General features: G+C 37.2%; 2 protein-coding genes across 10 annotated transcripts in view; one reads left to right on the top strand and one right to left on the bottom strand.

The window, feature by feature from the left end:
* The window catches only part of LOC139962493 (ralBP1-associated Eps domain-containing protein 1-like), a 66,895-nt gene extending 65,966 nt beyond the window's left edge, over positions 1-929 (bottom strand). For 4 of the 8 annotated variants that reach the window (XM_071962498.1, XM_071962500.1, XM_071962502.1 and 1 more), the window contains exon 1: positions 611-928. In XM_071962498.1, coding sequence (XP_071818599.1) covers positions 611-760 — 150 coding nt within the window. In that variant the 5' untranslated portion in view covers positions 761-928. Of the gene's footprint in view, positions 1-610 lie in introns of all 8 variants that reach the window. The other 4 variants (XM_071962499.1, XM_071962503.1, XM_071962505.1 and 1 more) reach the window with 2 other exon arrangements.
* Positions 930-11,804: 10,875 nt separating this feature from the next.
* Positions 11,805-27,053, top strand: LOC139963281 (terminal nucleotidyltransferase 5C-like). Of its 2 annotated transcripts, none has more exons than XM_071963939.1 (2): positions 11,805-11,960; positions 17,258-27,053. In XM_071963939.1, the coding sequence occupies exon 2, from the start codon at positions 17,281-17,283 to the stop codon at positions 18,538-18,540; it is 1,260 nt and encodes a 419-aa protein (XP_071820040.1). In that variant the 5' UTR covers positions 11,805-11,960; positions 17,258-17,280; the 3' UTR covers positions 18,541-27,053. The 2 variants fall into 2 exon arrangements, with proteins under 2 accessions (XP_071820040.1, XP_071820039.1); XM_071963938.1 differs by lacking the exon at positions 11,805-11,960 and adding an exon at positions 16,817-17,160.
* The last annotated feature ends 178 nt before the right edge of the window (positions 27,054-27,231 follow it).

Genomic DNA, 27,231 nt, shown 5'->3' with positions numbered 1-27,231 from the left:
AAAAATCTAATGTACTTCGTCTCGACATAAATCAGTGTTAGATTCAAATTTTCTGTCAGAACTGGCCAACATTTCAAGCACTCTATCACAGAAACTTAAATTCATCACAGGGGAAGGCTAAGGGTAAGGGTGATACAAAGTCAAAAAAAAATGATATGACTATGATATGACTACATCCCATATTTCAGTAAACAATTCCTTTAAGTAGGCTACACCTCTGGGCCTACATTTTATAATATAGCCTAGCCTATGTCATATTACATAGGTATAGGCCTATGGCATGTTAAACTTCTTAGTAAGCTGGAATTAGCATAGGATCAGTGAGTGAGATCAGTTTTAGGCCTGGTAGTACTAGGCTACTACTAGTACAGTAGGCGTAGTAATTACCCTTGGGCAGACTGAGCGTACATTATTCATTCAGTAGCATAATGTATTGCAAGTGTAGAGATGCACTGTATCCTATTGTAGGCTTAACAAACAGTGTGGGTTGTAACGTTGTACAGTAAGGATGTCAACTTCACTTTCGGTTGTCTGGAACTAATCGATGGATTCAAAAACTAACGTATCGAAATCATGAAAACTAAAAATGTATCTTAACGAATTAACATACCAATTTCAGTTGACCTGTCTGTACATTTGACGATACGAATAGCGACAGGGCCTGGTTGTTAGTCAGTTTCCCAGTATTCTCTGCATCGTACCTCGCAAAAAGTTCTGAATAGTACTTTTTTTCTTGTGGGCTCAAAAACGAGCCTTCCATCGTTGTATGAAATTCAAAGAATTGAATACTGAACAATAATAAACTAAGCTAAATTGAAAAGCCTTTTAAGTCAACAAAGAAAAGGAAAACATCAAATTAGTTTGCTCTTTCACCACAAGAGAGCAGCCATCTTTGCAAAATGACGTAGGAAACGCCCGTATGTCGAAATGGGTGTATGTACCTAAAATAGAATTTCATGGTAACGAAATGAAGCTGCAGTATCGTTGTGCATTTCCCATCTGCAGTTATTATCATCAATAAAATAACATGTAGGCTATGGATCGTTTCGGACCACTGACATTAAAAGTGTCTCAAAATATTTGTTTAATAAGTGAATTGAATTTTTTTTTTTTAATATTCACCGAAAAGATGGAAAATGTGGGACATTTCTTTTAACCTATTACTAAGATATGCATTCACCAACAAAGTTACAGGCCGCAGAGATTTACACGTCTCGGCTATGTACCGCTACAATATACTGTAAGTTGTAACACTGTAATCAAACTCTGTCAGCGGGTTGACCACATAAGGGGTTGAGAGGGGGGGGGGGGTTAGAGCGCAAATCTAGATGAGCAGTGGGACATGCGACTTTTATTTGAAGGGATAAAAATCCCAGGGTTACTGATAGCTTTTGGCAATATGGATATACTCTGTGAATTCCGCAGCTACAATGTATGTGTTCATGTAAATAACACAAGTTTTCTACTGTTATCGGGTTGATTTTGCATAATTTTAGACTTATGATTCATTACTCGGTAATACCACTTTTGCCCTCAGTGGCTAATGATTACCGCAAATGGTACCTTTTAAGAAAAGTCACCCAAGAAAAAATCTGGGCACGAAAATCAAGCCTGCCGATTCGCTCTCAACCACAGTCCACTTGCATCGAGACTGTGCTTGTGTGATTATCAGTGGCGGCGGAACCGGGGGGGGCTTGGGGGGGCTCAGCCCCCCAATGAAAAAGTTGAGGGGGCAAATGCATGATAAGCCCCCCCAATATTTACCAAGGCCCCGAAATGTGCATCTGCCCATTTTTCAATGCATACTTGTCGATCTGTCCGATGCACACGTATACTATATAGGTGTAATAATTTTAGTAATTGCTGGGGGACCCTCGGCCCGTCACCTGGCTATAGACCACATTGTCACCCCAACCGCGTCTTCACGCCCCGTGAAAATTGGAAACAGTGAGTGTGAGTACCGGTAAGCGTAACACAACTTCGTCTTAGGCCAATGACTTGCCTCATTTCAGCCAGTTCTCCAACATCCCCTTACTTAGTGGCAGAGCGTCCATATATACAGTCAGGGGCGGATGCCCCCCCCCCTGACGGACCCTGATGGACTGCTGGCGCCCTTTTCATCTTTTCACTACATTTTACTTATTCGCGATTATTGACTATTTTATTGCTCTCTCATATACCTATTGACATTTGTCATATTCTGTTGGTGTAATTTTCCGACAAAATGGCGACGCCACCTATTTATTCTCCAGTTTATCTGCAAATTAGCAAGTCCCGGAAAGGGTCATTTCCTGCAATCTAGGGAGTACCTTTACTCAAAAATTTTCTGTACGCTCCGCGCCAACCTGTGGTGGCGCTCCGCTTAGATAGTGTCGAAAGCGCATCTACAGACCATTCTTTCCCCCCCCCCCCCCGACCAATACCCCTAGCTCCGCCACTGCCCTTACTACACTCAAAAACGTCTTTGCGAGTACACTACGAGTAATAGCTACTCTCTTAAAACACCATCGAATATACAAATTACAATGTTTTTACAGACTTTTACGTGCAATCTGAGAAATTGCAGGCTTGAGACCCATATTTTAGGGCTAGATATTCGCAGCATAAAACACTCGGGAAGTGCCGTTTCCGGCCATCTGGGGGTTTGAAAAAACCCAAAATTTTCTTGTACGCTCCGCGCCAACCGATGGTGGCGCTCCGCTTAGATAGTCTCCACACATTAGCCCCCCCCCAATAATTTTTCCGTTCCGCCGCGCCTGGTGATTATCGTCAGGTCAGTGTATCATGATATCCCTTAGATAGGGAACAGATACTCAAGAAAGAACCTGGGCACGAAAGACCAAACGACTGATCCGCTCTCAACCGCAGTCAGCACAAATATCACACCAGTGTGGTTCCTAAAACATTCACCACATTGCTGTTTCAAAGTTCTGTTTCATGATGATACAAATTTCTTTTATGGCTAGAAGAGCCCTAAATTTCGGATACTCGTGGCAACGAGGATGGTTTTTCCTACGCTTCTATATGCAAGACCAAAGTACTTGCAATTTTTCTTCTTTGTTTTTGGGGGCGGAGACGGAGACGGAGGGGGGGGGGGTCTGCGGCAAGTTTTCAATATCTGAACGGCCAAACCTTCAGTGAAGCAAAACTACAGCATGAAATGTGTCCCCGAAAGGAAATAAGGGCGGTATCCAAGAACTTAGCATGCATAGACTCCGAATGTATGACCTGGTTAATTCGCAGATGACATTGCAAGGGTCCTACCTGTGCCGCGTAAGATGTGTCAGAGGCGTTTTACTCGTAATGCGTAAGGTGGGCATGCAATACACATTTTCGAAAGAGAACTTTATTTCAGAATACATAAAATCTATGGGTGGTCCTTATATATGCCATCAGCCGTGCAAGCAGTCATTTTCGTTTTAGATATATTTCCATATTTGTTTTTATTTAAAGCCAACTTACGTTACCCCTATCATAAAAATGTTATTACCTGAATCTTAATGGGTTAAGCCGGCAAAATTCTTACTAGAGGACATAAACGCCAACCGAGCGCTCCAAAGTATGAGTAAGAGTATAAGTTATTAGTTAACAAGACAATAGTTAGCTGGCTTGTCTTTCAAACAGTCTAGACTAGGTGCATGCACAATGTCTGATGACAAAGTATGCCATTTTTTTTTAGGTGTTGAAGAAGAAAGAATATTACCTACAAAGCTTCAGCTGTAAAGACTAATGTATATATGGGGTGAACAAGTTATGTATCAAACACAACGTATTTTAATATTTAAAGACATTTTAACTACATGATATTATCAACGTTTACTTATTTAATAGTACCAAGTACACTTTTAATGTCCCTTTGATGGTTTTATTCTAACTGTTGAATGTTTTACTAACATTGACAAACAGTGCAGAACCTACCATGTTATTAATAGCAATCGCTTTGAAATATGACGGTTTGCCGTTGCTGGCAAAAGGATTTGTACCAACGAGGTCTTCGGCTTTCAATACAGCTTTTCTGTATGTTACCGTGTTGGACGAATCTAGCCGTAATATTCATTGCCGACTTTGCAATCCGCGGTGCCCCTTAAAAATGTGCAAGGTCGGAAAAATTGCTCCATAGTTTTCCCTTTCGGGAAACCAAGCAGAAAGAGCGTCTTTTTCAACTTTAATTTTTATTAGAGGGCGCTATGCCAAATCATGTCCATATCAGCATTCGAGTATCATTCCTTTATGACTAATCTAGGATTATGTCATTGCTGCTTCCGTTTTAGTCATGGTTTGGCGAGGTATGTGAGTCCAACTTCCTGGTCAGCCCCTATATAGCTCTACCTTCAACGTAAACGTAAACGTATGTATTTCAGCTTACTAACTGCTCTTTCCTCTCTGCTACCTCCCGTTGTGGATATTTACAAATGTGTTGCCTTAAAAAATAAGCTCAAAATTGTAATGTTAGAAGGACACGTAAAGGAATAAAGACCTTTTCAGCACAGACAGTCTTCATCTGATGACTGCGCAAACTCCGTAACTCAATGAATGAAAATGACATCCCACTAAATGTAGCAAGCTTATTCAATGGGCAAATAATTATGTAAGTGAAAAAGTTAATGTAACCGTTAAATAATACGATAACTGTCCAAACTTTATTCTATGCTAACTACTAATATGGTTGGAGATATATTCCAGTCGTCAGTATAATTACTCTTGCTTTGTTTTGGCTCCATTTTTATGAGGTGTATTTCGATCCACCCGTTGCGCCCACGAGTATCGGATGTAGTGTGGCGTAACTTTCAGTTCGGTCAGTGAAAGACAGTCATCATACACGCAGATGATTGAAAGACCCTGCCAATGTTTATGAGCAGATTGCGATTAAAACAAATGTGAGCTAATTGCTGATTGATTCAGACGGAACTATTAAGCAATTTATAACATCCGCAAACGAATTTATTTACTTTGTCCGTTATGTCACAATTGTAGTGCATATTTTTTTAACAATCATCTGAAAATGAAAACCACCTTATACGACATATATTCACGCAGATGAACGAAGTGACACATAGAGGGCGCGGTTTCAATTGTCGTTTGCTGTGATGTTCTGACCGTATTTAGCGAATCAGTAACTAAAGGGCTCACTAGAAAATTGTAAACACAATTTTGAAACAGCAGTGGAATTATTGGCTGGAATCGGTAAGTAACCGCAGTGACGTCTGACCTATGATCTCTAGCAGTCATATAAGTTCCGGGAGATTTCTGCCAACGTTTTCTTTGCATCTCTTAAAGCACGGAGAAAGCGCCATGACGAGGTGCATTAGTGTAAAACCTTTAACTTTAACTTATGAATTATTTAAGTTAAAATTATCCATATGTATACGGTACATTTTCTTTAATAAGCTGAAATTATGAATTAAACATCACATTTAAGCCTATACAGACACGTGACACTGCTCAAGACAAATCGTCATCATTGTCACATTTTAGTAAACGTCTGACGAGTAAAGGCTACTCATGGTTCATTGTCATTTGCATGTGACGAAACTGTCTGTTTGTGGCATTGAGTTCTTTATACATGTATTTCGTTGCGACAATAAGCCCCGGATCTGCGTGTAACGTAGCACGTATATACTATAGGCCATACACGTATACTTACCACGTATTAATGTACGTGTCTATACACACGTGTATATTAAAATACTTTAGGTATCGTCCATGACAACTTGACAAACATATAAATATATATAGAGAGACGATGTTGAAATTGGATCATTGGGGTTATTGAGCAATTTACTTGTTAGTGCAAACAATGATACTATAGGTACTGGCCTGATGTCCTGGAAAAGAAATATATATATACGGTAACTCAGACTCGGGTATCTCTGCAGCTTTAACTCCTACCCACCCTCCCGTCCCACCCCTCCACCTTGATAACTGACGTAATGAACTGATTACTCCTCTGGTTAATGTTACACAGTGTTATTACAAGGAAAGTCAATACAAGCGCAGCTCAAATCATATCGATATAATATACCGATCAATATACACGTGAACCTCAGTGTCATTACCAAGTTGTTAGGAACTGTGACTATGTGACAACGATATATATATATATATATATATATATATATATTTATATATATATATATATATATATATATATATATATATATAGATATATATATATATATATATATATATATATAAATATAAATATATATATATAAATATATATATATATATATAAATATAAATATATATATATATATATATATATAAATATATATATATATATATATATATATATATATATATATATATATATATATATATATATTTAAATATATTTATAGATAAGAGAGCAGATACTACAAACCCACATTGGCCAAACAAGCAGAATGTAATTGCGTGACTACCACGCCCTTGTATGTCTTCAAGTATATATAATTTATTGTGTTGATGCCCTACGCTGATGATCATATCAAAAGTCAACACATCAACGTCTATAATGTTTTGTCACAAAGAGAAACAATATACATTTCATTGAAGTGTGCAATTAGCGTGAAAGTTCAAAACCAAGCAAAAAATGTATTCGTACTTTCCGGTGTCTTATCTGTTTTATACGGCTTGCAGTAGTAAATCACTTCCTTGTACAACATCCATATTTAAACAGTGAATCACGTTTCTTGACGTTACGTTCTAAAGGTCTCTTGCGTCAGTTTGAACCACTAAAGGAAACTTCACAATGACTGACTTAAAGTGCTTTTTATTTAAATTGAAACAGCGGGAGAGAAGAGTCTTCAAATACTTCAGCTTAATCCCCTTTCTCTGTAATGACGTCATTAGTTTTGTTTGTATTTTTGCAAAAATCTTTATGTTTCTTGTGTTCAAGATTAGTCCCCGACTTTTTTGTTGATCCATGCATTACATGATAAATGGTTGTTTGCGATGAAGGGATTTATATATATATATATATATATATATATATATATATATATATATATATATATATATATATATATATATATATATATATATATATATATATATATATATATATGTATATATATATTTATAAATAAATAAGTGTGTATAGCAAGTGGTATAACAGATATCTATTAATTATAGTAAGCCTTTAAGCTTTGTCAAAACCATTTATTGTTTCTCATCAATATTTGAATCCACTTTTCTTCTTCAAAATTGGGATGTACCACGAAATAAATACACCACGACATTCCTTCGGTATATCTTTCTACTTTCACATATACATTTTAAGATAAAGAACATCATTTTGTTGTCAATGCGCAACTATATGACATTATAACTGTTTCAAATGCTTCAAATTAACTTTTGTTGTTGTAAAAACTGTGAATAGAAACAGGAAACCTTTCGTTTTTGTATATCAATGTTCAGTTTGGTATAATAACATAAGGTAGACCTATATGTAATGTCTCGAAAACGGTACGTATATATGAAATTGAATGCAGCCCAGACACCCGGATAATTAAACTGTGTTTCTCCTTCACGTTCTTTTTCACGTATAAATAAACCTCTGAAATAATATATACTCTGTATCATTTTCAGTTACCCAAAGTTGTCATGCGATGGTTTTCTTCAATCGTTATAGTTGGGTGCCTTATTCCTGTACTATATACACGGAAGATGAATCGAGATGGTATACCATGCGAATTATGTGTTCCAGATTAAGTAATGTTGTCTATGTTTTCATGTTCTGTTGCATTTGCTATTAATAGTATATATGGAGTAAAATAATCATTACCAGCTCTACGCAAGAACGCAAAACATCCGAGTTTTGACATTGGCAAGCCGATCTATTCATCTTAATGTTCTTAATGATGCGCGAATTATGTGTCCATTAAGTTTTGCTCCTTGAACGGTATATTTAAACATCAAATATTAAAGGGGAATATGAAGGTTTTCTGACGGGTGGTTGTACTTAATTAACAACATCTTTCACATTTCTTTACCACCGATGCATTAATGTTGAATGTGTCTTAGCTTGCCTGACACATGAGAGGCGTTAAAACCTTGCACCACACCTTTTAAGATTTAATATTAACTATTCAATTCTAACTTCTTGACATGCAAATCGGACATGCCCGTTAAGGAAACAAATTCAAATATAAGTACATATAAAGTACTGTTTGGTTCGTTCCTGCATGTAAACCGTACACTGAGTAAAGTAGAATTATGAATAAATTTCGCACAAAGGGGTGGGGGGGTGGTATGGTGATAACATTCGTTCCCCGGACCCCTACCGGGGCTTCTCACTTTGACCCACCCTACGCTACGGGTTATATAGCAGGGACGGGTCCAGAATCTTCAAAAGGAAGGAAGGTGGCCCTGGAGTCGTTGATGCCGATTCCTAAGTGTGGTAGAGGGAAGGGTTCTGGAGGGTCCTCCCTTAGAAAACTAAAATTTTAGACTTAAAATGGTCTACTCAGAGAGATATTAATGTTATAAATTAGTTCTTTAGGTTAAATTAGGTTGTACTATAGTAACTACCTTCGACATATTTTGTGTATACCCAACACCTCTCGTACCGAGGCTGAAACACTGCGATATAACAACACATTGCAGGTTCAACCGTACGACTAACAACTGTTGACTTTTTTTGTTTGAACTGAACGAGTTTCTTTTCTTTTTTTTGTCACAAAAACCCTCATACTCAACGTTGAAATTTGGTCATTTCGTCTACGTAGAATATATAATGACAAACCGGGGATGAATTTGATATTTCTAAGTAAAGTTCAAATATAAGTTATCGATTTATGAAAGTAATATGTAAAGATCACTGTTAAATATTAATGAAGATACATGCCATTGTAGTGTCCATGCACTTCGATCTATAGATAATAATAGACGCGATGACGTCATATATAAAATCACGTCATAACGAACTCAAAAGCTTTATATTTTAATTTGTTTTAATACATCGAGCGGAGATCGGATGTATTTGTTTCCGAGATATTTTTTATCATCTTTTGCATTAATTTATTTTGTCCTTCAAATGTAGGTTTATTGCTGCTGCCTACATAGTTATCCATATTATAAAAGGGTCAATTTAAAGTTTCTTTTTGTCTTTGTACTGTAACGTCTATTCATAGATTTAAACGAATCAAGGTCGAGTCGCGCCGCGTTTCCTACTACAGCAAGGCGAACTCTAATTACGTATTGTTATAGCCACCGTGACGTCATCTCGGACAAACCAATCAAATATTCGAATTCGACGCGTTACCTTCATATATATATATACGATATCAAATATTTGAGCAAATGTTTCCAAAAATTTACAAATTTTTATTTCCAACATGGTTTTATCCAAGCTGCCTATTTATTTATTTCGGTTCCGAGTTTAAAGGTGATGAATACGTCGGCATATGACGTCATATTATCAGATCGTTCGTGATTCGCAAGACAGTTCGTGATTAGTCAAGACAGCAACATGCATATTTCATTGGGTTTTGATGTTATGTGAAGGTATAGTAGGACCCTACAAAGTTTTCCGATGCAACAAAAATGGCGCTCTTGGAATATTTTACCGTGAGGTAATATATAAAGCCTTGTACACATCTGGGGAAGATAATACATGTAATTAATTATAAAAAAATGGGTAAATTTCTTACAATTACCTTTAACGTTTTGTAGTGTTCTGGTAGGTTGCATATGGTTTGCGCTCGTGCATGTGATAAGACCGTCCACCTTTAGTCTGGGATGTGTTGTTGCATATATCTCAGAAAACGAAGTAGCGATTACCTAATCGATTTCAACGAACAGTTTTGTAGATGATTTTTTTCTTAAAAATATATGATAATTTGAAATATGAAAGTACTTTTGTCTAGCTGAAAATATGAAATGTGAAAAATATAGTTTTTAAAGCAAGATATGGTGCTATTGCGGAATCAGTAGGCTACATATACAATACTTGGTAGTGCAATATGTATAGGCTATGTCTAATTCCATTATTCTGATTTTTAAAAAAAAATCAATATCCGACTGTTTTCTTAGAATTTCTGGCACACTGCGAAGTGATGACACATTTTCAGAAGGCGTGAATACAGGGAGATGTATAGGGTGGGTGTTTATACACCCCTTTTTAATCCCACAGAAGAGAATAACACTAAAAGAAGTTGTTATAGCACAACCTTGCGTGTAGTCCTAACGTTGTCTATATACCTAATTTATAGCCTACATATGCCTAAGTTCTACATGTTCAATCTAACTGCTCACTACCTTGACAACTAACTTTTATTTTTCTCCTTGATTTTGTCTTTCTGTTTGCATTTTTGGTTTCACGGTCACACTAGCTTTGATAAACAGTATATTGTTTTTTTTTCTAGTGTCCATAATATGTAATACCATGTAATTCTTTGTTATAACTATCATGCTTTTGTCAGTGAGTTATGTCCATATGAGACATGAATTGAATTGAATTGAATGAATTAAACCTTACGTCACACAATAGCCACAGCACGTAGTTCATATACACATGTGGCACTTCTGTATACGCAACTCAATTAGCACATAGCAACGGTACCCTAAGCTATTTCCCTGAATATAAAAAATCATTATTAAAAGTACCTTAATCCTTATCAATGTCTATGCTTAATATGCATTCATGATAATTACGATAATTCAGTTTTAATATAGATTAAAATTTAGCTTTTAATCTATAGTCCTTTTCATATACTAACAAGATCTGCATATTCACCGGAACAACATTATCGTTCACTATAAAATGCTTTCTACGTCGGATGACATGTGCAGGATAATTGCGCAATCCATTATTGCGCAATCATGTTGAAAACTATCCCTATGTTGAAACCGTCTGGCTTAATGGGCGGGTGAGTATAAGAATGTATTTATTTACCCGTATATGTCACTAAATAATTTACTGAGAAAGAAATACAATTCAGAGATGTGTTCATCTTTCAGAGATGTGTTGATTATTATTATTTTTTCAAACGCTTCGACAAATCTAGAACTATATGAAAATGCTGCAGTTTCCTAGGTATCTCTCCCTGAACTCCCTTCCAGCCTCTCCTTATTCGGCGGCCTCATACATGTTCTCTCAGTCAATACCCCACACCCAACCCCATCCCACCTCCACTCACCCTATCCCTCGCCACATCAATCATAAATAAACTCATTTGCATCTCAGCGTCCGTCTTGCGTCGGTTAAGGCCTTATAAGTCACCACACACTCCCGACGATTTAAAATGCATATTTATTATGATAATGTTATGTTCTTCCAAGAATCTCTCATTTTGCCGGAAGTTTGCTGAGTCCAGCCTGTTATTCGTTAGTATTGTAATGAAGCCGTCCAATTTACGAATTCCCGGCCTTGGTGCTTATTCTACTATATTAAAATTAAAAACATCCTTCCCCCATGCACGTATTTTAAGAGTGTGTTTGTGAATTCAATAAAATCCAGCACGTGCTGTGGCTAGCTATATGATTTCTGTCTTTTTCTTTCTTTCTTCCCAGCCAAATTATTCCTACGTCACGCGTTTAGTGTTTTCTCATGGCAGACAGATAGTGGCTGATTTGAGTGTGTGTGTGAGTGTGTGTGGAAGTCTCTCTGCAATGACAGAATTTGTTTCCCCCAATGGGTCGGTCAAAGTGTTGTCTGCTTCGCGCCGTGACGTCATGAGCCGTGACGTAGGGAAATCGCGAAAGATATTTATATCCCGTAAATGTATATTTTGATTTTCGGTTGCACGTGCGGATCAGTGTAGCTTTCCACGTACAGATGCAAGAAGTGTTGTTTTCATAAAGTGGCATATACCTTAATTATTTGGTGAATTAACTGTTTCCCAAATAACGGAGAGGATATTTTTGTTCAAAATTTAGTTGCCGACTACCTTTGAGAGGACGATATTTTAATTGGAACGAAGAACGTTCTTATCTTTACACAAGAAAAGGACTGTGAAAATTTTCACATCTGGACGGTAAGTGAAGCAAATATTACTGCTGTTTCTTAATTTTTTCTTACTTTATTGTCTTGTTCCGATTGCACAATGCAATGCAATTGCAACTGTGTCAATGTTAAGTTACGCCGCATTGTCATAACGGTATATCTAATATAGGCCTTAATTAATATACGGTATATCGCGCAAAGAGTTACGCTAGGTACAAACTGAAATACGGCAATTAACGAAATAGACAAAATGCGGATAATAAAATCTGGCTATATTTTAGCAACCTTCTGTAAGGTCATGGGTTTTTCTAATGCCGTATATGTAGTGGCTGTTGGACCGTGACCGTGGTAAATGCGTCAGAGGTATGGTAGCATTAACCGCCACAGTGGTTGCAAACAAAGTTATTACAATATTAAAACCATTCTACGCTATGGTATATATAGACATTGGAAGAAAGGAATTTGATATACTTAGTAAGACTAAACGAATTGCATAGATAAATACAATACAATTGTTTAACGCAGAATAGACGGTAAACAACATTACTTATACATATATTGTTATTTTAAATATTTCACTACTCTTCCGTTTAACCCCCCCCCCCCCCGCACCCCACACCCTCTCCACCGTCACCTCTCTCCAGTGACTTAAATTCGTTAATTACGTAAACAACTTTCGAATTCGTTTTTACTTGAAAGCTGATCGAGAGAGATTTTGAGAGCATAATTTGATATGTCGCATAACCTATAAGCATGTCAACAGGCTGGACAGTAGCAAATGAACACGTGCATGTATAAACGCAGTTGCTCGCCCCCAATTTATACGAATGCGCTACTGCACTCAATCGACATATTGCGCAATCAGTGAATGTGTTTCGCAACGAAATTTGGCTATTTCTGCATGCTTCTTACCCACACACTGAGGCCAAAGAAGACTTTAGGCCTATGGGTTGTCTACTTTGTGGCTCCACGTTAACATTTATTATGGATTCGATTCTAAAAAAATTTTGTTTATGAATTCCATTATTAATTATGTTTGATTCAACACATTACATATCGTTGCCATGCACACATCACTTCATATTATAATTAATCACGTCCAGGAACAATTCCGAACTAGTCAAGTTTATTGACTTTTCTTTTTCAGTTTCCATTTTGTGAAATATAAATTCGACTTTTCAAGTTGATGAACTTCGTTGCTCTGGGAATTGTAGCCTCTTGAAAATTGAGCGACGATCAATGTAAAGCTACATACTTACAAATAAAACTATAATTTGGCACTATAATGTCAAGAATGTCAGTTACATTCAATAACAGACCTAAATTAATCATATTTACTCAAAATATTTAAATTATAATCATCTTACTCAGAACAAACATATTGCTGACGCTAATAGTAGCAGTTCAAACAAGTCGTGTTCCTTCAACGGGATCGAAAATAATTCATTCAACTCTAAGCGTATTTAATGATGATCACTTTTCAAATTAAGCTTTTCTTATTGGAGCAAAACGTTAACTAATCATCCTCCTTCCCGTTCTTTTCACACCTCCCCTCCTCCCACCCACCCCTCCCCTATCCTTTTCCTCCCCGTTTTCGTTTCCAAATATTACGAAGAAAACTCGACCCATTTATTAGGTCGAATGTTGACATATTCTTGTGTATTTATTAATTCATTAAAATTCTAATCACATGTCCCTCCTTGGAATATATACTTCTTCATTCTACCCCCCCCCCCCCTCCGCGGTATAAAATTGAAATATTTTCATCATCAAGATGATTTTAACAAACATGTTTCCCATACGCAACCCATATATAAAGTATTTTCAAACTTCCTGGTTTTAAATGCGCTCGAAAAAACACAATTTTCAGGACCAACTTTATCCTATACCACATCCGCCGTTGCATTGTGCCGTTCCGTACTCTCAAGAAAATGTATAAGTTAACCACTGCGATATATAGAGTTAAACCGTTCATTTTCCGTAAACAGAGTCTCTCTATTACTGACATGCCTACGTCATCGGAGACAGTAAGACAGATATGTAGTAAGTTGTAATTAACTTTACACAGCCGTCACCATGACAACCAAGTGTTATTATCTGTGACGTAGACGATTCATTCATAAGGATAAAAAATACATCGGAAGTAGATTCCCGTGTGTGGAATGGAGCTGTATCTTGTGTAGGTTATATGCGTATATAGCGAAGAAGAGTTAATTTAGTTTTGTTGTTGTGGTGGGAGGCCTTTACAATTCCCGCTTCGCTGAACTGGACGGTAGTAAAAAGAGAAATCTGGGGAAGAAGGCAATGTGCATGTCACTGTATTGAGTGAACCTATTTAGTATAGGCCAGTATGGAAATATCGTCTAATCTTTTCTTTGTTTAGCATTTTTTTATTATAGTATTGTGATAGATATATAGCTATATAGGCAATACCGACATCAAGTTCAGTATTAGCGGTGTTTGCTTTCACTATGTTGAATTGGAAGCCACCCGACGTGAAAGTTGTAATCCATAAGCCCTTGCCCTTAAGCGTCGTAAAAATAACTACCTGATTATTAATATTATTATTACTTTGAAAATATGAACAGAAAATACAGGGGAAATCCCTGTACTTCCCTATGTTCATTATGACATCAGGCTATATATGACCATGGGCAACATGGCAGCCTTGTAATTTCCCATTTTTGTATATGCATAATAGGCCATGTTCGGAATAGTCTTGCAATTGACACAGTTTTCCTTCTATTAATTGAGAGTTGATGCTAACAACCAATTCCGCTCAGGGTCAGGCTTGGCAAAAATTGAAGTTATTGTGGCGTTCCCATTCAAAGGAAATGAAGTCGAAGAGGAAGAAAATAAAATCCTCAACAAGGCAAGAGCAACAAGCAGCAACAAACTAGAGCACTAACTACTAACAACAGCAATCGGATTGGTTGATATTTAAAACACATCATAATTATGCAAAATATATATTCAGGTTATTTGGCGCGAAGTATAGCTTATATTATAAGCTTTCAACATAAAGTTATAATTGAGTGAATGGACGGAAGATAATCTCAGTGTTCCCCTCTGACAGAAGAAGTAGATATATATAATTGGAAACCCTGTAACCTTAATATCTGTTGATCCCCCTTTTCATTCCCTTAGCCCACCCATCACAACCCCTTGACTGATTCCATCGCAAGAAAGCAGTATTGCTCATATTCTCTTATATAGTTACAGTAATATTGCTTTGATAAAGTTAACTGTGACGAAATAGGCAAGTTTGTGATTTAATATTCTGTTTGAACCTACATTTATGAATAGCGCCCTTCATTAGACACTGCGCTCCATGTGCACACTTCTGGAAGTTTCCCTAATGTATTTGGTTGAACTACTCTACGGTGTGTTGTTTTAAAGATGTTTGTTGCTGTTTCTTCGCAAAATTGCAACAACGTGAGTCCCAAAACGTAAATTCATGTCGGTTCTGCAGTCACCTTTTACAATGCTCGGGAAATAAATCCGTCTCCGGGGGAAAGTACCGGTAACGGCATATAGCAAGTTTGACAATTCCCTTTAGTATACCTAGTACTAGAGTCCCTTTATAGTCATAAAGGAATCTCTAGTGCCCAGTAGTGGCAGCATTGCCTAATAAAATTGTTTCCTCAATAGGAAAACAAAGCTCCTTTGATTTTTGTATTTCTCAATAAAACACGAATCTATATTCAAAACTAGTGCCCCACTCCTTAACCGACAACTTTACTGGGGGGGGGGGGTGTTGGCGTGACGGGCGACGGGCGTACACACGTGTTTTGTGTGGTGTTTTGGGGGACGGCCTGCTCGGTTCCGATAACTTGTGTGGGTTTATGATTCCAGCTCGTTCCGCGGGTAGACCGAGAAAGGGCCTCGGTCTGGTATTTATTTGTTCTACTACCATACTTGTACAGACTCCAATGCGAGGGGCTAATGCAAAAACCGACGTTTCGCATGTGATATAAGAAAGACTGGTAACGTGTCTTACCAATAGGTGATATGTTCCTAGTAGCCTATAGACTTAACTAAAGAGAGGGTTATAACAAATTAATCACGCGGATCGGCATAAATAGCAAAGATCATGTAGAAAATGCTTGGATTATCGCAATCATTTTGGGAAGATCATAACAAATTCAGATACACTAATAAAGGTCCTTCCGTACAGAACAGTGATCCGTTTTTGTATGCAAATGTGAAGGAAGGGGTAGACTAGTTCCTCTATAATAGAGATGTGTAATATGTAAGGACCCCGCCCCCTCCCCTCCCTTCCGGCCCATCTCTTTATCCAAAAGTCGTTCAAACTGACAGCTTAACTACTGATGTTAAAATAAAGAAAACAAATCCGTGCTTTTGCCCAGAATTACAGGTTTCTTTGTTTGTCGTTCTGAGTGACGGTGCCGGGGTGAAGGGGATGGGGGAACAAAGGTTCCATGATCATTCTAACCCCATCCCTTACGGCCTGATCCATGATGATATTTCTTTTATTTAGGTGGGGTATCATTCACACACTGTTCCCCTTTATTCATGCACTGATAGAAAGGAATATACTGTACTGTTATGTGCAATTTACGCCCTAATATAGTGAAAAGATTTGCCAGTACCCGCAACTACTTTCCTTAACGCCCAACTCATTCCTACTGCTTGCACTCACGTGTTGTGTACGAACACGGTAATCCTATCACGTACGAAATTGAACTTGCGACATCGAGAGAAGATTCTGCATCGTTCGAATTGAGAGCCATATGTCGCAATCATCAATTCTGTATCTAATAGCTACCGGTTAGCCAATCACGTTCGGTATTCGCACCGCTGCCCCCTTTACAAGTTCTAACCTGTAGCGAAGCACATATACTACGCTAATTAAAATAAACCTCAAATCAAACCAGTTTTGACTTGCTTCTGACTTACTTAGGATCCTGATATTTCGCCATTGTATACTTATGATGCAATTTAAGGGAAGCAAATATGGATTTTTGCAAATAAATGGGTATTTGTAATCGACGAAAATATATCTTTAAAGTATCTGCAAACTAATCGTTCTCTTTCACATTGCGGAATCATTCTTATGTAATTCGAGCTTCCTTGACAGCTGTTCACTCTCCGTCAAACACAGTGCATGCTTATTCACTACCTACGCACATATAGTACAGTGAGTTGAGCAGAAGACCAGCATACACGCCGAACACTGCTAGCACTCGTTACAGTATTGGTGCATATATGTAAGTTTTGTTTAGTTTTCGTTCCTTTAACCCTGTTCTAAGTTTATATTTTGGTATCATAAGGCTAGTAGCTTATTTTCCTTATTTTACTTTGTAGATTTCCTGGATAATTGCAAGAAGATGGCTTCCAAGGAGTCAGCCGAAAGATTCCAGGTGCTCAGCTTTGCCCAAGTGGAGCGGCTGGACCAAATGCTTCGTGAACCTGTATGTATTCACGGCAAGGGTAACTTCCCGACACTGGACCTAACGTTATTGGATTTAGTGGATAGCTTACGGGGAAAATTCGAACGTAGTGGTATCGAAGTCAGGCACGTTCGCCTCAATGGTGGAGCAGCTAGTTACGTTTTGTGTTCGGACGAGAGTAAAGTTTATAACGATTTGGATGTTATCTTTGGCGTGGATTTGTCGACTGAAGAAAATTCGCACAAGATTCGCGAGATTGTCTTTGGGACCTTGTTAGAATTTCTGCCCGACAACGTCAACAAAAATCGGATCGGTTGTAATATCATGCAAGAGGCATATGTTGAGAAGATGGTGAAAATAAGTTCCCCGAAGGACCGGTGGAGCCTTATTTCTTTGTCGAACAATAAAGGCAAAAACATTGAGCTGAAGTTTGTTGACATGATGAGAAGGCAATTCGAATTCAGTGTGGATTCATTTCAAATCATTTTGGATTCCTTGCTGTTTTTCTACAAGGTGACAGACATTCCCATGAATGACTACTTCTATCCAACTGTCATTGGTGAAAGTGTGTTTGGAGATTTCATCGTAGCCCTTCACCACCTAAATAACAAACTCATCGCCACCAGGAACCCCGAAGAGATACGAGGCGGTGGTCTGTTGAAGTACTGTAATCTTCTGGTCAGAGACTACAGTCCTGCATGTAAGAAAGAAATCAAGGAACTTGAGAAATACATGTGTTCTAGGTTTTTCATCGACTTTACAGAACTTCCACAACAGAGGCAGAAATTGGAAAATTACCTGGTCTCCCATTTTGCCAACGATGAAGTGGCGAAGTATGAGTACTTGATGATTCTCCGCCGGGTCGTAGATTCCAGTACAGTGTGCCTTATGGGACACGAACGAAGACAGACGTTACACTTGATCTCCGAACTAGCTCAACAGGTGCAAAGGAATTTAGCATTCCACCAATCCATTCCCCACTCTGTTATCACAGGACCCTTTCAAGCATTTCTTCCTTGTATGCAATACATTCCAATGGATTACGACTCTTACTACTTTCAACACCACCAACAACAAAACTCGGAGCGTGTGTCACCCAATTACTATCAATCCCATACATCAAAACCAAGGACTTTCTCAGCAAGGAGAACTGGGAAGGCATCTCGACAATCAAACTGGTCCTCAAACGCTTGGTAGTTTGCAGAAAAGCAGTGTCAAATAGGAGGGGGAAAGAAGTGTTCAAAAAGACGACCCCCCTCCCCCCCCCCCGGAATGAAATCTGAAGTTCTTTTGTACGAAGAAGGAACACGCCAGTTGGGAGTTGGATTTATATTTTACACATTCATGTGCACTAATGTTGATCAAGGAATACACGGTTTGCCAACAGTAAGTGTCCCCTGGATCTTATGTGATATTTTTCCTCACATGGAATATGTAATTCATTCATAAGCATTAATTAGTACATCTCACATTGGTGGAGTGATGGTTGAAAATAACCATATGAATTGTCCAAAAGCGGTAGTATACATGAAAGACGGTCGATATGTAGGTCTCGTCCACGCATAATACTTCACAATATGCTAGGGAGTCCAATACGGTACATTAAGAGTCATTGAAGAAATCGTTGTTGCGTAATAGTTGTCAGAAGTTCTGTTTGCCCTCTGCATTAAGTTCCTTACATATATATCAAGTCGAATTAAAGGCAAGAGAGCCAGCTGATCTATGTGTGTTTTGTTATCTGCTCACACATGGACGAGCAAACGGTTAGTGTTCTTCCGAGGAGGGTAATCAAGGTCATAATAAACAATGGAAAGTTCCAGTCTGTAAGTGGGTGGGTGGGTGTATGAAAAGTTTGTTGTGACGTTGCATGACATAACAAAAATCCAGAGAACAAAAATCGAAGATCGTTTAATTCAAACCTTTTTGTGTGCCACCGAGCAGTGGGTGGAGTTAGAGCAACTACAGTATATCTCTGCTGTTTTCAATATCTGTACATTCGTCATAAAAGTTGAGGGGAAAAAAGTAATATTTATCTAATGGTTTTCTCTCTGCTTGTAGCCAAGACATACTTTACCTTAATGGAATGCCAGTTTCAATAGTGACCAGTTAGAACTAGGGGCCTTTGATAGTTAGCCGATCACAATAGGTTGTGAAATGATCATGTTAACTTATACCCTGGTAATAATGTTGAAGAATCATGGTATACCCTGTCGCAGGAACCTTGGCAGTAAATTATTGGGTTTGAACTTTGTAGGCAAAAATTTCCACTTTCATTTCGCAATCTCGTTTCTTTGAGACCGCATTGTAATAATACGCAGCCAGGCACGTGCATATAGATTGTTCAGTGGCAACAACAGGAAATCGTTTGTGTTGGCCTATGTGTTTTGTTTTTTTGTACAATGATGGCAGAAACAGTGAAAGAAAAAGTTTGCATATAGCCTGGATGGTTCTGTTCTAGTTACTCAGCTTTATTAATAGGGAGCAGGATACAGGTTATGTTGATGACTAACTTATGACTAATTAAGTGTATATGAGTGTGTGTGTGTTAGCCTAGCGCAGGCAGCAGGGATAATTGATCAATGGAAAATGCAGTGTTAATTGGCTGGTTCTATGTATCTGCCCACACTTTAATCATGCATTGCATTTCCATTCATTTGATGGTAAGCTTGTAGACCCATGCACTATGCATCTGTCAAAAATCGTCATTTAACGATTAGTCCTAACAAGTGTACAGTTATCTGAAGTTAGTGTGTACAACAGACCCAAGTAAAGTGTTTAAAATTACTTACGTTACTAAGAATCGACTTACTTAGGATCGACTTTGTTTAGAAGTTTACTTTTCTTAAAGAGTTATAAATGCACTGTATCCCAGCCCCGTGTACTTTCTGACACAATTCTGATTCCACATAAAGGGGGGGGGGTGCGTTTGGGGGTGGGGTGAAAGCAGTGAAGCTGTAAGTTAGCCTGACAGACACTTTAGGCGTCTGCCACAACAGTGTATTCGTAAAGAAAAGTCACATGTCCCATACAATTCTCCTAGGGACCGAGTTTTGCTAAATTACCACCGTTTTCCGTTCGACCCTTCTTGACCATTTATTGTTGTACTTGAGAAAGCCGGTTGTACCACACAATTACCTTACCTAGTTCCCGAAGCGTTCACAGCTCAATAGTGAATGAACTTTCTGTATAGCTTCATAACAACTGAACCGGTGATTTTCAAATTCTTGTCGTATTGGCATTTTAAATCCTAACAATGCATGGTGGTGGTATTCTATAAGCTGTCAATACTTTGAATAGATACTAACGCCGCCTGGTGGGGGATGTTTGAATAGGATTAGAAATCACTGAATGATAGCCTTTAAGTATACCGTAACTGCTGACTAGACTATGCACAAGATTATTGGCTAAATAATTAGGTAGTATATGCTGGAAATAGACTTAACCGTGTACTGCCATATGAAGGGTACTCGGTTGTGTAACATGTTCGTTATACAAACCACGTACTTGCAAACACAAAACAGGCCAGTGTAGTTGGAAAAAAAAGTTGCATGCACCTATTAAATTTTTTCATTCAATGTCGTCAAGCTCAAATGCGTAATTTGAGTAGACGTCTTACCCTCGAGGTTATTGTGTGTCAACTGGTCGAGAAATAAGTGAATTTTATTTTACAGTTGACTCGGATCTTGTCGCCGAGTTTGTTCTACTGTTCATTTACATATGTGATATACCACCTGTGTCAGGGAGAAACTTTGACTCACATACAGTATATACGTTATCACGTGTTCATTGCCAAAAGTTCTCACTTGGTTATTGCGAGACGTTATCGAGTGATGCTTAAAGAGAACTGTCTAATACTCTTTATAACCTCAACAAAACGTTCACACGACGACGTTGTCCCAAAAGTGACTTGCAAAAAAGCAAAAAAAGACAGTTAAAAAAAAAAATGGCATGCTATTTCACAGGACACCATATACTTAAACTGTTATAGGCATGTGTTAGCACTGCTGAGAGATAATTTCGGATACGACTGACGCTAGCTTCCGATGATCGTTCCCAAAACGTTGTTGATGTTGTAAGAGGATATGTAACCTCTCTTTGACAACCCTATACCCACTGGATATATAAAATCTACAATATGTACATTTAAAGCGATCCTAAAGTTTGATTGTCAATTAGACGAACGCAATATCAGTATTAACTTCAGTTTTATGAAGAAACTTGCCTTTAACAGGGGATCAAACTTTTATTATATTTTCTTTCTTTCTTTTGTAATATCAAAATTAACTTGTACATAGTTTCCCACTATTCCCCTATATACCTAAAGTTGTTTTTATAACCTACAGTAATAAGTCAACAGAATTTCTGTTTTGGGGGTTAGCGTTTCTTCGACATATCTTCTTTCTCGCGGTTGTCATTTGTACCGTTGGTACGCAGTAATTTTTTTTAAATTAAATGTACGGGTAACTAACTATAGAAAGTTCACGACAGTACGCTTGTAAGGTCAAGCAGATAGTATATTTGTTTCATTATGATAAAACGGCTGTTTCTTTAGTCTATTTTACGACAGTGTTGTCTCAGTTTTGTAATATAACTAAACAAGAAAAAAATGTTATTTAAATGTTTAAGTCCTGCATGGAAGTAAGCGGCTATGATGCCCAAGGGGATATATATATCACTGTTATTATTGAGCAACGAATGTGTGTCATTTAGCATACACATGTATCTATGTAAAGTTGATCAAAACTTGAATGTTAAAGAGTCTTCCACCACATGCAGTGGTAGGTTTTGTTATCCATCCGTTTTTGGAAACGACTTGATAAAGAACAGTGCTTTATTTTAAGCAGCAAAATTGCATGCACGAAGCGCTATTTAAGTAATCCTTTTTTTTCCGTGTTTATATCACAAGTATATTTTAAGTGTAGTGATAATTGTATTGTATCGCTCGGTTGACAATTTAATGTAAGTAAATTTCGATTTGTTTTGAAGCACTATTTCAGTGAAACGAAGTAACGACAAAAAATTCATATACACATTTATTTATACTCGAGTACTTAATTTAGTGTGATTTATAATACTTCCGGTGCACCTGAACATTCATCACAAGTTACAACTCTGCAAAAACAACAACGACGATGTCGAAAATTGTTTTCAAATATGTATTAATACCCACAGTATTTGCTTGGTCAGAGCCACACAAATTTACATACTGTTAACCCCCCAGCCCCCCTCCCCCCAACAAAAGGTTTACGTACAACCTATAGATAGCGTGTTACTTTAATAATCTTATAGGAGATGAAATCTGTTGAAAAAAAGTTAGTTGGTGTGTAGAATTCTGTTTTATGTGTTGATTCGGTTTCCCTTGCACAAAGGAGGCGTATAATTTGTATTGATATGTATACCATCAATAAGTCAGACGTTATTGTTGAATTAATCACGTGGGTTTATCAATACATCTAAGTATACATAAACTGTATCGTTAACCAACGGTATATAGACCTAAATATGCCCACTACTACCGTGGTTGTTGTTCAACCACCGTGCTGTGTCAGTTTTAGAGTGACCCCGCAGTGAGTTTGCAGATGTTGATAGAATACCAGTAATGCCCGTTGTATTTATCCATGACGAACAACAATGCACTGATCTAAAGTTAAAGAAATTTGCATGACAATAGGCTCTATATGCTAGCTAATACATACAAACAGCTTCGTCATATAATTTGACAAGCCTATTTTGATAATATTTGAGGGGGGGGGGATACCAAGCGTCATAAGAAAGTGAGATAAAGGGATAACCTTTTGACTCCCGTAGTGTGTTCTTTAACCCTTTGGTGGTATCTCAAAGAATCTTTATTGTCGTTAGTGTAAATCGTGATGGGAGTTTATCGGGCTCTCCACCTTTCAGGGGGGCTTTATTTGAGGGACTTAGTATATTTCGTACTTTGCTATCATCAAGTTGTTTGGAGTTACTTCTGCCTTGCGCTGCATTTATAATCTTGTATGAGGACGTTTGGATATGATAACGGGACTAACAGCTGTTTTTGTGTGCGTGCGTGTGTGTGTGTGGACTAGTACACATTGTTTATTCTGCTTTCATAATTGAGAACACTGAAAAGATGATTAAAATGCGGTCATAATATATGGCATATTTCTGCAGCATATAATACCTTGTAAATATTTAATCACAAAATGTGTTCTTTACTATAAAATTCAACGAAAACTATAGGAGAAAAGTCCAAAATTTTCCCCCAGTGTTTGAGAATGTGGAAAATGGGAATAAAGTGTATTTCATACCATTGTCTCCCGTGCGCGTTCGTGGACTACATGTTGATACTTAAATAGTGCAAATCACATTCGTTGTGTGTAGCTTAAAGGTGCACATCTCCCATACATGGGTTCGGTATGTATGTATGTATGTATGTATGTATGTATGCAAATAATGTTCCAAATACGAAAAGGGCGAGTAAGTAATGATAATATTAACCTTTAATGATTTGTTAACACATAAACATGACACTTACACAAAACAGTTGAATACCTTACTTAATGATGTACTGTATAGGTTTGCAGACTATTGTATCGGGGGGGGGGGGGGGGTAGCACCGATTTTATGAACTGCATTGCGGAATGCGTGGACTCATAGTCATCCACCCATTGTACCTCTGTAAGGAATGTGTAGTAGGCAAAACATTATACAGTCCCTATAGCCTAATCGCTTCATGAACATATATATGTATATATAATTGAAGTGAGCTTTACAAATGCACGTGTGTATCACGTGGTTTCTCCAGACTGGACTTAACGTGTGCCGGATCGTATAAATAGGTTATACAGACAGTGCTTCGATCGGTTCCATTGGTTTATAGTGTACACTGTTAAGTGATATATATATATGGTTGTGTTACAGTATATGAGTACTACATTAAAGACTACACTGGCCGAAGAGACGCCATTTAACAAAGACATGCTACATAATTTACCACACACTTTTTGGAACAAATTGTTAAAGTTGAAATTTTTGGCATTCAGGCTAAACGTCAGATCTCATCCGTTTATATTCTTGATAGTTTAGGGTTGTGCGGTTTCATTATGTATGTCATGATCGTGTTGGGGTCCGGCATTGTATATTACCGTTGCAAACACAAATTTATCCACCGTCGCGAAGGAAAAAACCAAAAATAATCTTAAAGAAAGAAGAAAAGGCAAAAAAAAAGGCAAAAATAAAATGGGGGGAAAAAAACAACAAAAACAAAACATTCCCATGCAAAGCTTAAGTAGTTAACGTTAATATCGTTGGGGAATTTCCTCATTTTCATTGAACGGACATGCGGTTTAACTGTTATATTAAAAAAAAAAACTTTAATTAAAAGCAAATCCCGCCGAGTGTTGTCTCCGATAAAGGTCTCTTTCAAAAACAAAAAAATTACGGACATATGGTATCGTGATGAAAAAAAAGGTCACACCTCGTTGCTTACATTTGTTTTCATAACATCGGAATATACTGCAGTGACGGTCTTTCCAAGGAATTTATGTTTTGTACGCTCATTTGTATTCTATTTCGTGTGTGTGTGTGAGAGAGAGAATAAAGTCGTTAGGTTATATTGTTATTACGTCACAACCACGTTGCAACACACGGAGAAAAAGGTCATCAAATGTGTGAAAAGCGAAAAGGATATTTAATTGATTTTTTTTTGTACAAAATGTTGCGATCGGAAAATTGGTTTAAGTGAAAGTCACTTTTTGGAGAGTGAAAATTTATTTGGAAAGTCAGCAGGGTACTAGAAAACAGCTGATAATGACTAACATGTAACGGTTATTATAAGAATAATGTGTGAAAAATCGACAAATTAACACACAAAAAATCGATCAATTTGTGTATTATATACTTGATAATGATTATCTTGTATGAAAAATTCATGAACGATGTTGGCTAATATTTGTTCAACGTGCGTACGTTGACAACATTGAGTGGCCATTTTGTTGACTATTTTTGGAACGCGAAAAATTATTGTGACTGCTTTTTTGAAGTGAATGACGCTAATGTTGATATCGATTTTATGTACAAATTCATCTTAATGATAAGAAATGTTGATACAATAGCCAATGTGTTTCATGTTCGGTGATTATGAGACAAAGCGTGTCCTAGTTTCATTATTATTTTGTTTGTGGGGGGGGGGGGAGGGGCGGTCGGTAGGCTTAAACAAAAGAGTACCTTCCTATCATGTAATTATATAGGTCTATTTGTGTATATGCAAGTGGTAATTAACTGGTGTAACAACAGTGTGGCAGACACATTGATTTGAGGCAAAATGAGGTAGTTAAGCTTGTATTCTGATATTCTTTCAAATTTAAATTAAAGAGATAATAAAGTAGAAAACGATTGTTTCCTTTGGAAAAAAACTTTATATTACACATATGTATCATATTATTTAATTAAATACCTTGACCTTAAATGTTAAAAAAATGCCTTTTGCACAACACGTGTAAACGCAAAGTTATAATATTATCTTCATTTGTTTTTTCTCCTTTTTTTTCGCCGCCACTGGCCGTTTATAGTAGTGGCAGTTTTGACTCAATGATTTATCGTGTGAAGAAAAGGTTTATTTTTGAAAAGTTTACATTACAAAGATGAGTAGTTGAGTTATCGTGGGTGTATATGTATTACACGAGGACGGTGAATTGAAGAAGGAAAGAAAGTATATATTATTGGAATGTTGGGCATTGTGTTCAATGTAAGTATTAGTGTTAGAAAGGTATTACTACTGATGAAGTTATGAAGATGAATTATTTGAAGTATCCACCGAAATATCACGTGATCTGGCTCTTGGTCAATATGTTGTGTGTGCATCATGTCTCCTAGATTAATTTCAACAATCTATAAAGATATTTAAAACTTATATATAAAACAAAACATATTTAATCCAACTGGTAATCTTTCTGAAGGGTTTGGTAACCACTACCAACAAAATAACAAAAGAGACCAGTACCACCCCTTTAATATCCTTCTAACCTTGCCCTTATCTCTCATAAGGGTGTATCGTCTATATCATAAATCTATGATTCATGCATGATAGGTCTTTAATTTCTGGAGTTGTGCACACATATGTCCGTTGTTTGACTCACCGAGTTGGAAGAGAAATTTAAAGGAGCTTTCTCGAGTTGATTTAGATTTTAAGCAGTGTTCTCGAGTTGATTTATTATATAATAATATTTATAAGTTTGACTATATTTCAAGGTTTATATCAATCAATGAAGTAAGAATGAAAAAGTCGAAACATTTCGGATTTTTTTTTCTTTAGAAATTTGGAAGTTTTCTAGAACGAAATGTGTATCGAGAAAGAAAATGAAAACTGTTCATTGATGACTCGCTCATTATATTTCATATGAGGGTGTGGTACTTATTTGATCAATTTTATTCATATTTAGAGTAATATTTGCTTGGTTTTGGTATAGTTAATGAGCAAACAAGCCTACTTTAGCGTTGTCTAGAAAAACATTCTGGCGTCATGTTTAAAAAGTTTCATTTTTATTCCATTCATATTTGTAGACCTTCTAATGCTTGTGTTTCATTTAGTTTCGAGACAACTCGGTTTCCTTTGCTTCTTTCCTCATGTTTTGGTGTGTTTATTTAAAAAGAGAAAAGAGGGTCTAATACCAACCTTGTGTATATATATTATTTGTCACAGACCGCTTAAAAAAAAGAGTCAAATCCTTGTTTTTTTTCCCCTTTCTTTTTGGTCTTGTAAATTTGCCAAGCTATCACGTAAGTGTTTCTTATGGATGTACATTTAAACCCAGAGCGCAGCTAATCGAGGTGTGACAATACAACATTCTGTACTATGAAGATGAATGATTGCGCAATAATGTGTGCTAAAAGATTGTTGAGAAGAAG

This window comes from Apostichopus japonicus, chromosome 21 (assembly GCF_037975245.1).
Source record: "Apostichopus japonicus isolate 1M-3 chromosome 21, ASM3797524v1, whole genome shotgun sequence".
Classification (NCBI taxonomy): Eukaryota; Metazoa; Echinodermata; class Holothuroidea; order Aspidochirotida; family Stichopodidae; genus Apostichopus; species Apostichopus japonicus.
The sequence above is the reverse complement of the archived record's forward strand: the minus strand, read 5'-3'. Positions and strand labels throughout refer to the sequence as shown.

What these genes read in the sequence shown, in the direction of transcription:
- LOC139963281 (XM_071963939.1), top strand. Translation starts at nt 17,281, where the DNA reads ATGGCTTCCAAGGAGTCAGCCGAAAGATTCCAGGTGCTCAGCTTTGCC.